This window comes from Rana temporaria, chromosome 5 (genome assembly GCF_905171775.1).
Source record: "Rana temporaria chromosome 5, aRanTem1.1, whole genome shotgun sequence".
In the NCBI taxonomy this organism is placed as follows: Eukaryota; Metazoa; Chordata; class Amphibia; order Anura; family Ranidae; genus Rana; species Rana temporaria.
Genome location: NC_053493.1, coordinates 23,209,951 through 23,224,661, shown reverse-complemented (window position 1 = coordinate 23,224,661; position 14,711 = coordinate 23,209,951). Strand labels below are relative to the sequence as shown.

Here is a 14,711-nt window from a genome sequence, read left to right as displayed (position 1 = left end):
TGGAACTGAACAAATTGCACATGTCTAGCGGCTGTGCAGTGGGAGGGGGGAGGGGGAGGTGTGTCAGCACAAGTCTGGTCATTTGAACCAGAAAACTGACCATGCTGTGCTCTTAAGCCTAGTGCGGTCAGTTTTTAATAGGAAAGCAGAGGAACTGGCAGGAACACCAGGGTTTTCACACAAAGGAAGCAATATAAAGAGAACATGATACTTTCTCATACAAGTACATGGCTCAGCAGGCACATATCAGGCATATGGGATGTCGGGGGATCCTCTTATTTCTGGGGTATGTGATGGGATGAGACCTCTGAATACTTTCTATTCATTTTCTCCTTCCATCTATGTGTCCCAGATTATCGTACTCCCGGAGGGAGGGGAGACTCCGATGTTCAAGCAATACTTCAAGGACTGGAAGGACAAGGAACAAAGTCAGGGATTCGGGAAGGTGGCGACCACAGGAAAGATCGCACAAGTAAAGCAGACGCCGTTCGATGCCAAAATTTTGCACCAATCGGCAAAAATGTCGGCACAGTATAACATGATGGACGATGGGTCCGGGAAGGTGGAGGTAATCTTGGTTGCAATTTAGTTTTTGTTTTTATAGATAGTAAAAAAAAGTCAGGTGTCTCCAAGAGTGCCCCCTTACATCAGATGTCTCCATCAAGAGTGCCCCCTTACATCAGGTGTCCCCAGCAAAAGTGCCCCCTTACATCAGGTGTCCCCATCAAGAGTGCCCCCTTACATCAGGTGTCCCCATCAAGAGTGCCCCCTTACATCAGGTGTCCCCAGCAAAAGTGCCCCCTTACATCAGGTGTCCCCATCAAGAGTGCCCCCTTACATCAGGCGTCCCCATCAAGAGTGCCCCCTTACATCTTATGTCTCCATCAAAAGTGCCCCCTTACATCAGGCGTCCCCATCAAGAGTGCCCCCTTACATCTTATGTCTCCATCAAAAGTGCCCCCTTACATCATGTGTCCCCATCAAGAGTGCCCCCTTACATCAGGTGTCCCCATCAAGAGTGCCCCCTTTACATCAGGTGTCCCCATCAAGAGTGCCCCCTTACATCAGGTGTCTCCATCAAGAGTGCCCTCTTACCTCAGGTGTCACCAGCAAGAGTTCCCCTTACATCAGGTGTCTCCAAGAGTGCTCCCTTACATCATGTATCCCCATCAAGAGTGCCCCCTTACCTCTGGTGTCCCCTTTAAGAGTACCCCCTTACTTCAGGTTTTCCCATCAAGAGTACCCCCTTAACATCTGGTGTCCCCATCAGAATGCTCCCTTACATCAGGTGCCCCCATCAAGAGTCCCCCATTACATCAGGTGTCCCCATCAAGAATGCCTTCATACATCATATATCCCCATCAAGAGTGCCCGCTTACCTCAGTTGTCCCCATCAGAGTGACCCGTATCATCAAGTTTCCCACCAAGAGTGCCTTCATACATGAGAAGTCCCCATGCAGAGTGCCCCCTTACATCAGGTGTCTCCATCAAGAGTGCCCCCCTACATCAGGTGTCCCCATCAAGAGTGCCCCCTTACATCAGGTGTCCCCATCAAGAGTGCCCCCTACATCAGGTGTCTCCATCAAGAGTGCCCTCCTACATCAGGTGTCCCCATCAAGAGTGCTCCCCTTACATCAGGTGTCCCCATCAAGAGTGCTCCCTTAGATAAGGTGTCCCCATCAAGAGTGCCCCCTTAGAAAAGGTGTCCCCATCAAGAGTGCCCCCCTACATCAGGTGTCCCCATCAAGAGTGCCCCCTTACATCAGGTGTCCCCATCAAGAGTGCCCCCCTACATCAGGTGTCCCCATCAAGAGTGCCCCCTTACATAAGATGTCTCCATCAAGAGTGCCCCCCTACATCAGGTGTCCCCATCAAGAGTGCCCCCCTACATCAGGTGTCCCCATCAAGAGTTCCCCCTTACATCAGGTGTCCCCATCAAGAGTGACCCCTTACATCAGGTGTCTCCAAGAGTGACCCCTTACATCAGGTGTCCCCATCAAGAGTTCCCCCTTACATCAGGTGTCCCCATCAAGAGTGACCCCTTACATCAGGTGTCTCCAAGAGTGACCCCTTACATCAGGTGTCCCCATCAAGAGTGCCCTCTTACCTCAGGTGTCCCCAGCAAGAGTTCCCCTTTACATCAGGTGTCTCCAAGAGTGCTCCCTTACATCATGTATCCCCATCAAGAGTGCTCCCTTACATCATGTATCCCCATCAAGAGTACCCCCTTACATCAGGTGTCCCCATCAGAGTCCCACCCCTTAATCAGGTGTTCCCAATAGAGTCCCCCTTACATCAGGTGTCCCCATCAAGAGTGCCCCCTACATTAGGTGTCCCCATCAAGAGTGCCCCCTTACATCAGGTGTCCCCATCAAGAGTGCCCCCCTACATCAGGTGTCCCCATCAAGACTGCCCCCCTACATCAGGTGTCCCCATCAAGAGTGCCCCCTACATCAGGTGTCCCCATCAAGAGTGCCCCCTTACATCAGGTGTCCCCATCAAGAGTGCCCTCTTACCTCAGCTGTCCCCATCAAGACTGCCCCCGTACATCAGGTGTCCCCATCAAGAGTGCCCCCTTACATCAGGTGTCCCCATCAAGAGTGCCCCCTTACATCATGTGTCCCCATCATCAAGAGTGCGCCCTTACATCAGGTGTCCCCATCAAGAGTTCCCCCTTACATCAGGTGTCCCCATCAAGAGTTCCCCCTTACATCAGGTGTCCCCATCAAGAGTTCCCCCTTACATCAGGTGTCCCCATCAAGAGTTCCCCCTTACATCAGGTGTCTCCAAGAGTGACCCCTTACATCAGGTGTCTCCATCAATAGTGCCCTCTTATCTCAGGTGTCCCCAGCAAGAGTTCCCCTTTACATCAGGTGTCTCCAAGAGTGCTCCCTTACATCATGTATCCCCATCAGGAGTGCCCCCTTACCTCTGGTGTCCCCTTTAAGAGTGCCCCCTTACCTCTGGTGTCCCCTTTAAGAGTGCCCTCTTACATCAGGTTTTCCCATCAAGAGTGCCCCTTTAACATCAGGTGTCCCCATCAGAGTGCTCCCTTACATCATGTATCCCCATCAAGAGTTCCCCCTTACATCAGGTGCCCCCATCAAGAGTCCCCCCTCACATCTGGTGTGCCCATCAAGAATGCCTTCATACATCATATATCCCCATCAAGAGTGCCCGCTTACCTCAGTTGTCCCCATCAGAGTGACCCGTATCATCAAGTGTCACACCAAGAGTGCCTTCATACTTCAGAAGTCCCCATCCAGAGTGCCCCCTTACATCAGGTGTCCCCATCCAGAGTGCCCCCTTACATCAGGTGTCCACCACCAGAGTGCCCCCTTACATCAGGTGTTCCCATCAGAGCCCCCCTTAAATCAGGTGTTCCCAATAGAGTCCCCCTTACATCAATTGTCCCCATCAGAGCGTCTTCTTCATGGATTGTCCTCAGAGTGCCTCCTTACTAGTGTTGAGCAGAATATGCCATATTCGATTTCGCGATATATCTCGAATATATATTCGAATATTCGAGATATATTCGCTAAATTCGAATATTCGTGATATTTTATCGAAATTAAATGATTGCGATTTTTCGCTATTGCGAATGCGAAAATAATTGCGATTTTTTGATAACTGCGGTAGGAGCACTCTGATTGGCTCAGAATATTCGTGATATTTTATCGAAATATCGCAACATGCGAATGCGATATTTATTGCGCAATTTCGAGAAATGCTGGAGGAGCGCTCTGATTGGCTCAGAATATTCGCGATATTTTATCGAAATATCGCAACATGCGAATGCGATATTTATTGCGCAATTTCGACAAATGCTGTAGGAGCACTCTGATTGGCTCAGAATATTCGTGATATTTTACAATACAAAATAATTGCGAATATTCGGCAAATGCGGAAGGAGCACTCTGATTGGCTCAGAATATTCTTGATATTTTACAATAGAAAATAAAAAGTGTTTTGCATTGGTGGTGATTCTTTACTCTATCCATCTGTCACAGCCGTTTGTCAATCAAACACCTTGAAGATTGAACACGTTCATGCTGCATGCTTTGGACTTTTTTTCACTTCACATATCAAAGACATTTTTATGAAAGATTATTTTTCTATTATTGGGACTATATTTCTTTATATATTTGTTTCACTGTGTATTTCACAAGTTATTTGCGCTTGCTTATTTTATAATTTGCCCACATGTCTTGTCACTAGACATATTTTTTATTCTTGTAGAGCGACTCCATTTTCTGTCTTGTATTAATTTATGTTGTATAACATTTTTGAGTTGCTGCTGTATTCTCCCCTTTTTTAAGGTATGCGCAATTTTTTCCTTCTTACAAAAAATAATAATATCAAACATACAAATATTCATAACAGAAACATACACAAAGCCCCCCCCTTTTGCATCAGAGACAATCAGAGTTCTCCTACCACAGTTATCGAAAATTCGCAATCATTTTCGCATTCGCAATAGCGAAAATTCGCAATTTTTTTTTTTTCAATTTGGCAACATAAAAGGATCGCCTCAGCTTAGCTACTCGGCCCAGGGTCTCTAATCATACCAGCAATGCTTTTAGACGTCGATAGGATGTGATCTGTTTTAAAAATCAAATTGAAAAAATGTGAATATTCGGAATTGCGAATATTCACCGCGAAATTCGAAATATAGCGCGATTTCTCGAATATGCTATATTCAAGCCGAATATTCGCAATACGAATATTCGTGAGCAACACTACTCCTTACATCAAATGTCCTCATCACATTGGCTCTGTGTTCCCTAACTGGGGAAAGAGAGTCAATTCACCAGGGGTGCTCCTGAGGGGATATGCTACATCATTATAGGTAATGTTTAAATACAAGCTGTGCTAATGCCTGAATTCCCTCTAGTATCAGCCTATTGCAGTCTATGTACAGCAGAACTCAGACTGGGAGAGGGAGAAGCAGACATGGAGCCAATCAGTTCCTGTGCTGACGAGAAGCCAACGGATAGGAGGAGAGAGCAGAGTGACCGAGAGATGAGTTCATCACTGTGCTGCTTCTCCTTTCGCTGTCCAGTCACAGGCCGGGGATCACAAATCGTATTTGTCTAATTGAGGGATGTGGACTTTATGAAATGTTTTTATTTTTTTTACTAAGGGTCTTCTTTGTTTTTTTTGGAAGATCTGGCGCGTTGAGGCCACCGGAAGAGTGGGGGTGGAGCCCGAGGCCTATGGACAGTTCTATGGCAGGGACTGCTACATCATTTTGTACTCTGGAGCTAAAGGAACCGTCATTTATACATGGTGAGAGGAATGAGGGATATTGTACAGTGATTCCAACATGAGATCAATAGAACACGGCAATGGCCCAGATTCAAGAAGCAATTGCGCCCGTGTAACCATAGGTTACACGGCGCAATTGCTTACTTGCTCCGGCGTAGCGAATGCTCCTGAGTCAGGAACATCGCTACGCCGACTGCAGCCTAAAATCTGCGCGGCATAAGGCTCTTATGCCACGCAGATTTTAGGCTGCATTCTTGCGTTGACCGCTAGGGGGCGCTCCCATTGTGGTCAGCGTATAGTATGCAAATGGCATACTAACAACGATCCACAAAGTTGCGCGGGCCCTGCGTACGCAAGGTACGGAGTTTCCGTACGGCATCTTTAGCGTAAGGCTGCCCCTTCTAATAGCAGGCGCAGACAATGCTAAAGTATAGCCGCCATTCCCGCGACATGAAATTTGAATTTCACGTCGTTTGCGTAAGTGATTCGTGAATGGCGCTGGACGCCATTCACGTTCACTTTGAAGCAAATGACATCCTTGCGACGTCATTTGCTGCAATGCACGTCGGGAAAGTTTCCCGACGGAGCATGCGCTCTACGCTCGGCGCGGGAGCGCGCCTAACTTAAATGATTCCCGCCCCCGGCGGGATCATTTACATTGCGCGCGCTTACGCCGGGCAATTTTGCTGGCGCGCCCTCGCAATTTACGGAGCTACTGCTCCGTGAATCGAGGGCAGCGCAAAATATTTGCGTGGGCGCAGGGCAAAATCGCTGCCCTGTGCCTGCGCAAATAAAGCGCAATTCTACTTGAATCTGGGCCAATGTGGGAAACAAGGGCCCAGATTCAAGTAGAATTGCATCAGTAATGCCACATACACACCATCACTTTATGTGATGAAAAAAAACGACACTTTCTGTGAAGTAAAAAACGACGTTTTTGAAACTTCAATTTTCAAAGACGAAGTTGCCTACACACCATCGTTTTTCTCACAATGCTCTAGCAAAGTGAGGTTACGTTCACCACGTTTTTCCATTGAAGCTCGCTTCATAAGTAGCTTCTGGGCATGCGCGGGTGTAAAAACGTCTTTTTAAACGACGTTTTTTGCTACACACGGTCAATTTCTGTGAAGTAAAAAACTACGTTTTGAAAAACGACACATAAAATTGAAGCATGCTTCAATTTTTTTTGGTTGTTTTTTACAAGACATAAAACAACGTTTTCCCCCACACACGGTCAATTAAAGTGACGTTTTTAAAAACGTCGTTTTTTTTCATCACATAAAGTGATGGTGTGTACGCGGCATACAGTAAATGTTATACAGACCCTTCTGACATCAGGACTTCCATGTTTCCCTCTACTTACCTCTGTCATTTAATTGTTCAAAGGCTTATAGTGCATTATTTAATTTGACCACTAGATGTCACTGGTGTTTTTCATTTAACCACAGTAAAAAGAACGGGGGTCTCCAAACTCTTCAGTACAAATAATGAACGAACAACATTAATAGCCAGATTCAAAAAGACGCGCCTAACGTTAGGCAGGCGTAGCGTATCTCATATACGCTACGCCACCGTAAGTTAGAGAGGCAAGTGCTGTATTCACAAAGCACTTGCGTCCTAAGTTACGGCGGCGTAGCGTAAATTTCCCGGCGCAAGCGCGCCTAATTCAAATTGTGAAGAGGTGGGCGTGTTTTATGTAAATAAGGCATGACCCCACGTAAATGACGTTTTGGCGAATCCCAGTGCGCATGCTCCAAATTACACCGCAAAGACTTATTGGTTTCGACGTGAACGTAAATGACGCCCAGCCCCATTGACGGACGACCTACGCAAACAACGTAAATATTTCAAACTTCAACGCGGGTCCGACGTCCATACTTAACATTGGCTAGGCCAGCTTTTTGGTGGACTAACTTTAAGCCTGAAAACGCCTTACGTAAACGACGTATCTTTACTGCGACGGGCAAGCGTACGTTCGTGAATTGGCGTATCTCGCTGATTTATGCATTCTAGGCGTAAATCAGCTTACACGCCCCTAGTGGCCGGCGTAAATAGTCAGCTAAGATACGGCGGCGTAGGAGGTCGTATCTTAGCTACATTTAAGTGTATCTCAATTTGAGAATACACTTAAATGTACGACGGCGCAGATTCAGAGTTACGACGGCGTATCTACTGATACGCCGGCGTAAACCTCTCTGAATCTGGCTATATGGCTGCATTCACACCTGAGCGTAGGTCGTTCGGTCGTTTTTTCCGGTGTTTTGTCGCGCGTTTTCATGCTTATTTGCACGTTTGCATACAGCGTCGTCCGACGTTTTTGTACTTCGACGTTTTTTATTTTAGCCAATAGGAAAAACGATCATCTTTTCATCACTTGTTGCTATGTTGGTAGATTTTTTTTATCTTCTGCCTGGGTGAAAAGTTCTATTGATTAAAGCAACAAAACGCCCGTAGCAAACGCTCATTGTCGCGCAAGTCGCTTGAATCGAGCGTTTCCATTACTTTCTATGGGAAATGGAAACGCCCAAACCACCCGATTCGCGCGACAAAAAGGGTCCGGAACTTTTTTGAGCTTCAGGCGTTCGGCGTCAGGCGTTTTGGAGTGGAGATGTGAACCGTCTCCATAGGGAATAATGTATTTTTTCCCCCTCTAGCGTTTTTGAGCGTCGCGCTTTAGGCGACAAAACGCTCAGGTGTGAATGCAGCCTTAAATGAATGGATATCTTACATCAGGGTCCCTATCAGAGCCCCCTTACATCAGGGTCCCCATCAGAGCCCCCTTACATCAGGGTCCCCATCGGAGTCCCCCCTTACATCAGGGTCCCCATCAGAGTCCCCCCTTACATCAGGGTCCCCATCAGAGTCTCCTCTTACATCAGGGTCCCCATCAGAGCCCCCTTACATCAGGGTCCCCATCGGAGTCCCCCCTTACATCAGGGTCCCCATCGGAGTCCCCCCTTACATCAGGGTCCCCATCAGAGTCCCCCCTTACATCAGGGTCCCCATCAAAGTCCCCCCTTACATCAGGGTCCCCATCAGAGTCCACCCTTACATCAGGGTCCCCATCAGAGTCCCTCTTACATCAGGGTCCCCATCAGAGTCCCTCTTACATCAGGGTCCCCATCAGAGTCCCCCCTAACATCAGGGTCCCCATCAGAGTCCCCCCTTACATCAGGGTCTCCATCAGAGTCCCCCCTTACATCAGGGTCTCCATCAGAGTCCCCCCTTACATCAGGGTCTCCATCAGAGTCCCCCCTTACATCAGGGTCTCCATCAGAGTCCCCCCTTACATCAGGGTCCCCATCAGAGTCCCCCCTTACATCAGGGTCCCCATCAGAGTCCCCCCTTACATCAGGGTCCCCATCAGAGTCCCCCCTTACATCAGGGTCCCCATCAGAGTCCCCCCTTACATCAGGGTCCCCATCAAAATCCCCCTTACATCAGGGTCCCCCCTTACATCAGTGTCCCCATCGGAGTCCCCCCTTACATCAGGATCGCCATCAGGGCTTCAGAGCATTTTTATTGTTCTGAAAAACTGGCAATTTTTTTTTCGAACATGCTCTATTTTTTCACGACGTTTTTAACGTTGTCGTTTTTCGGGTTGTAAAAAATGGTCGTGCGTGGGCTTTAACGACGTGAAAAACCCGCGCATGCTCAGAAGCAAGTTATGAGATGGGAGCGCTCGTTCTGGTAAAACTAGCGTTAGTAATGGAGATAGCACATTCATCACGCTGTAACAGACAGAAAAGCGCGAATCGTCTTTTACTAACACGGAATCAGCTAAAGCAGCCCCAAGGGTGGCGTCATCCGCATGGAACTTCCCCTTTATAGTGCCATCGTACGTGTTGTACGTCACCGCGCTTTGTTAGAGAATTTTTTTTTTCACGATCGTGTGTAGGCAAGGCCTTTTTAATGATCAAGTTGAAAAAAACTTTGTTTTTTCTAGAGCCTAAAAAACATTGTTTTTACAACCCGAAAAATGATCGTGTGTACGCGGCATTGTGCTTGTAACTGTCAGAGGCTTGCAATGCCTCATGGGACTTGTAGTTCTGCAAAAGCTGGAGGGCCACAGGTTTAACGCCCATGTGCTAGGGTGACAACGCTGCCGCCATTTCCGCTTCTACGGTGTGTAGGTTACTGCCATATTGTGCCAGATTCTCGTACAGCGGCGTATCTTTGCGCGGGCGTAACGTATCTAATTTACGTTACGCCTCCGCAACTTGGACGGGCAAGTGCTGTATTCTCAAAGCACTTGCTCCGTAAGTTGCGGCGTAGCGTAAATCAGCCAGCGTAAGCCCGCCTAATTCAAATTTGGTACAGGGGGGCGTGTGCTATGTAAAATAGCCCTGACCCGACGTGATCAACGTTTTTCACTGACGGCGCATGCTATAAGTATACACACTCTCAGGTTTCTCGGCAAGAAAAAACACTGCCCAGAATCACAACGAGAAAATACAGAGCAGGTTCTCTATTTTCCTTTTCGAGATTTTAGGCAGTTTTCTTGACGAGAAACCTCAAAGCCTCGTACACACGCTCGGTTTACTCAGCAAGAAAGCTCTGCCAGCAGTTTTCTTGCTGGTTCTTGCCGAGTAAACCGAGTGTAGCGCTCACCCCCGAAGGAGCCGCTGATTAGTTTGGGATCGGCGTACTGAGTTGCCCTTTTGTTTTGTCTAGGGTGATACTTGTGAGTGTAGATAAAGAGTGAGGCCCAGATTCTCAAAGGGCTTACGACGGCGCAATGCAATGTACTCCGTCGTAAGTCCTAATCTGGGCCGTCGTATCTATGCGACTGATTCTTAGGCCCCATACACACTGGAGGATTTATCCGCGGATACGGTCCAGCTGACCGTTTCCGCGGATAAATCCTCTCGAGGATTTCAGCAGATTTTAATGCGATGGAGTGTACTCACCATCGCATTGAAATCCGCGCCGAAATCCTCTGGCGATGACGTGTCGCGCCGTCGCCGCGATTATGACGCGGCGACGTGTGCGACGCTGTCATATAAGGAATTCCACGCATGCGTCGAATCATTACGACGCATGCGGGGGATCCCTTCGGACGGATGGATCCGGTGAGTCTATACAGACCAGGGGATCCATCCGTTGGGATGGATTCCAGCAGATGGATTTGTTTGGCATGTCAGCAAATATCCGATCTGCTGGAATCCATCCCAGGGGAGAAATATCCGCGGAAACAGATCCGCTGGAGTGTACACACCATAGGATCTATCCGCTGAAACCCATTTGCTGGGATTTATCTGCGGATAGATTCTATGGTGTGTACGGGGCCTTAGAATCAGTTACGCATAGATATCCATTAGATCCGACAGGCGTAAGTCTCTTACTCTGTCGGATCTTAAATGCAATTTTTTTTTTCGCCGCTAGGTGTCGCCTCCGTCGTTTTCCCGGTCGAGTATGTAAATTGGCAAAATACGCAAATTCCCAAACGTACGCGCGGTCGACGCAGTGAAGTTACGACGTTTACGTTAGATTTGCGACGCATAAAGTTGCCCCTGCTATATGAGGGGCAACCAATGTTAAGTATGGCCGTCGTTCCCGCGTTGAAATTTTAAAATTGACGTTGTTTGCGTAAGTCGTCCGTGAATGGGGCTGGACGCCATTTACGTTCACGTCGAAACCAATGACGTCCTTGCGACGTCATTTAGCGCAATGCGCGTCGGGAAATTTTAGGGACGGCGCATGCGCATTACGTTCGGCGCGGGAACGCGCTTAATTTAAATGCTATACGCCCCCTACCCGCCTAATTTGAATTAGGCGGGCTTGCGCCGGGTGATTTACGCTACGCCGCCGCAACTTTACAGGCAAGTGCTTTGTGAATAAAGCATTTGCCTGTAAAACTTGCGGCGGCGTAACGTAAATGACATACGTTACGCCTCCGCAGTTTTACGCCCATCTACGAGAATCTGGGCCTGAGTGTCCAGACAGCAAATAAGTTTTCAATGCTTTATTCCAAGGCCCGACACGGCCAACATCAACATGGTACACAATAGAGAAAGGTTGATGAGCAGGGGTAACTTTACGCCGGGAAAAGCCTAACGTAAACGGCGTAAATGTACTGCTTCGGCCGGGCGTACGTTCGTGAATTCGCGTATCTAGCTGATTTACATATTTCAAGGCGTAAATCAGCGTACACGCCCCTAGCGGCCAGCGTAAATATGCAGTTACGATCCGACTTACGCCGGTCGGATCTGATAGAAATCTATGCGTAACTGATTCTATGAATCAGGCGCATAGATACGACGGCGTATCTCCTCTGAGAATCTGGCCCATTGTGTGCAGCATAGTAGCCGATTATGGCACACCCACCTACTAGGGCGGCTTCCTCCAGCAATGTGACATCTGAGATCCCCCTCATCACTCTCATGAAACCGCCGGCATTTTCTTCTGGTCTACCTGCTTTGCCATTAGGAAGTTACTAATGATGTAGTCCCTGCGTATGCATGCGGAGTTACATCACCCTGGCACCTGGCTCCATTCCCAGCATCTGACAGCTTACTGTGTGCACCACAGGCAATGTACACAAAATACAATACTGCTGGGAGCAAACTGAAGACTTTTTCTTCTGGCAGAAGAGACTTTGTATGTTTTTTTTCTGCCAAAATTCCTCTCCCTTCCAGCAGTGGTTAATCTTTTGACTTAAGTTCTGCAAATAATGTTTTGCAGAAAGTGCAGTGTTTCATTTCTCCACTAGAGGTCACAGGTGAGCACCTTTTTTTTAAAACCCAGCTCTATATGAGCCCTATTCGCGAACGACAAACAACGTAAAATGTTCAAAATTCGATGCGGGAACGACGGCCATACTTAACATTGGCTGCGCCTCATATAGCAGGGGCAACTTTACGCCGGGAAAAGCCTAACGTAAACGTTGTAACTTTACTGCGTCGGCCGCGCGTACGTTCGGGAATTTGCGTATCTAGCTAATTTGCATACTCTACGCGGATTTCGACGGAAGCGCCACCTAGCGGTCAAAAAAAAAATGCACTTAAGATCCAACGGCGTAAGAGACTTACGCCTGTCGGATCTAATGGATATCTATGCGTAACTGATTCTAAGAATCAGGCGCATAGATACAACGGCTCAACGCAGAGATACGCCGGCGTATCTGGAGATACGCTGTTGTATCTCGGTTGTGAATCTGGGCCTAAGTTGCTTGCTGTAGAGAGAAAAGAGTAGGAACACCAGTGGCCTAGGTGGTTGTCTAGTTTGCCTAGCGGTAGCGCCGGCCCTGACTGTCGATTTCCCTACCATGAGAATAGAATAGAAGCCGCCATTGCTGATCTCTCCTTTCAGAAATGCTGATCCACTGGCTTCCATACTTAAGGTCAGGGCCTCTATGAGCATGCAGATCAAAGTTTCTGATTTCACTGACTGCATGCTTCTTCCAGATCTGGAAGCCGGAAACAGCCAATCAACTTTTATTTTTTTCCTGTACTTTGTTATCGGTTTTACTGGCAGATTGTAATTTCCTAAAATATAGCAACATATCCCCAGGAATATATGATACGTGTTGAGGGATCTTACTATTTCTTCCCACAGGCAAGGAAACAAGGCCACCAAAGACGAGGTTACAATGTCCGCCTTCCTCACCGTACAACTGGACCGCTCCATGAAGGCCGGAGCAACACATGTTGGTAACTCAGGGAAATATTCTTTCTTTCTTTCTTTCTTCCTTCCGATTCAATGAATGGAGGAGGGGGGTAGAACAGGGCGATCATTGTGGGGACTCTGTCACAGGTCCAGTAGCTCGTAGTAACCCCCACACACCGGAAGATTACTAGTGTTAGGGTAATGGGAGGGAGAGGACCTCAGATCTCAACTAGGACAGCCAGCACCAGCACATGGGACACTAAGTTCTTATTAAATATAAGTATCAGGGCCACCATCAGGAATTATGGGGCCCCTTACATAGCTTCAGGCATGGTGGGCCCCCTGGAGCAGAGAACCGGGGGGGGGGTGCTGCCGCCTCAAATTGAGAAGCAAGGGGGCTGCCGCGAATTGAGGTCGGGGGTCTTTGTTTGCTGACGAATGAAAAAAAGGGGGGGGCTGCCCTGGGGACCTATGGGCCCCTTACAAAAAAAGAAGTAATAAATAAAAATATATTAAAAAAAATTAAAAAAAGGGGGGGGTAGCCATCCGGGGCCCTGGGGACCTCTGGGCCCTTTAATAAAAATAAAAAAATAAAAAAAATATATAAAAAAATTAAACATTTTTTTTTATAAAAAAAAAGGGGGGGGGGGTTGCCATCTGGGGCCCTGGGGACCTCTGGGCCCTTTAATAAAAAGAAATAAAAAACATATATAAAAAAATTAAACAATTTTGTTCTTATAAAAAAAAAGGGGGGGGGGTTGCCATCTGGGGCCCTGGGGACCTCTGGGCCCTTTAATAAAAAGAAATAAAAAACATATATAAAAAAATTAAACAATTTTGTTCTTATAAAAAAAAAGGGGGGGGGGTTGCCATCTGGGGCCCTGGGGACCTCTGGGCCCTTTAATAAAAAGAAATAAAAAACATATATAAAAAAATTAAACAATTTTGTTCTTATAAAAAAAAGGGGGGGGGGGGTTGCCATCTGGGGCCCTGGGGACCTCTGGGCCCTTAAATAAAAAGAAAAAATAAAGAAATAAAGAAAAATATATAAAAAATTAAACAATTTTTTTTATAAAAAAAAAGGTTGCCATCTGGGGCCCTTTGGGCCCTTTAATAAAAACAAAAGCAAAAAATATATATTTTTTATAAAAAAAAGTTTAAAAAAGGGGGGTTGCCATCTGGGGCCCTGGGGACTTCCGGGCCCCTTACAAAAAAATAAAATGAAAAAAAAGGGGGTTGCCATCCGGGCCCCTAGGGAACTTCGGGCCCCTTGCAGGTGTACTGCCTGTACCCCCCTGATGGTGGCCCTGATAAGTAACTCCCCTTGTGCTGATTTCTTAAAAAAAAATAAGTAACTAGACTTATGCCCCGTACACACGATCGGAATTTCCGATGGAAAAAGTCTGATGGAATTTTTCCATCGGATTTTCCGATCGTGTGTAGCCCCATCTGAGTTTTTTCATCTGAAATTCCGATGAATTCCATTGGACTTTAGATATAGAACATGTTCTATATTTTTCCGATGGAATTGAGATGTGATTTGGGCGGGCAAAAGTCTGATCGTGTGTACGTGGCATTAGTCTTTATTGTTAGAAAATCAAACTGTACCTGTGTATCGCTAGCTTTACTGATAGAGTATAATAGGAGCCTCTAGTTCCGGAAACAAACCCTGTGATATATTTGCTGTATATCATAAAGTGACGTCACCACCCTGCTTCACCCTCAGAGAACATTTATTGATCGGCGTGGCTCGTGTCCTCCCTTGATAAGATTGTTTACAATGAAGTAAAATGTCTGAGACAAAAGTAGTGACAGCAGAAAGGGGAACATTATCG

General features: G+C 47.1%; 1 protein-coding gene and 1 long non-coding RNA gene across 2 annotated transcripts in view; one reads left to right on the top strand and one right to left on the bottom strand.

The window, feature by feature from the left end:
• The window catches only part of LOC120939861 (adseverin-like), a 109,019-nt gene that overhangs the window by 50,225 nt on the left and 44,083 nt on the right, over window positions 1-14,711 (top strand). Inside the window, exons 8-10 of the mRNA XM_040352264.1 lie at window positions 353-568; window positions 5,168-5,289; window positions 12,826-12,916. Of these exons, the coding sequence (XP_040208198.1) occupies window positions 353-568; window positions 5,168-5,289; window positions 12,826-12,916 (429 nt within the window). The remainder of the gene's footprint in view (window positions 1-352; window positions 569-5,167; window positions 5,290-12,825; window positions 12,917-14,711) is intronic.
• Window positions 1-14,711, bottom strand: part of LOC120939862 — a 101,602-nt gene that overhangs the window by 43,237 nt on the left and 43,654 nt on the right. The gene's annotated exons all lie outside the window — the stretch shown is intronic.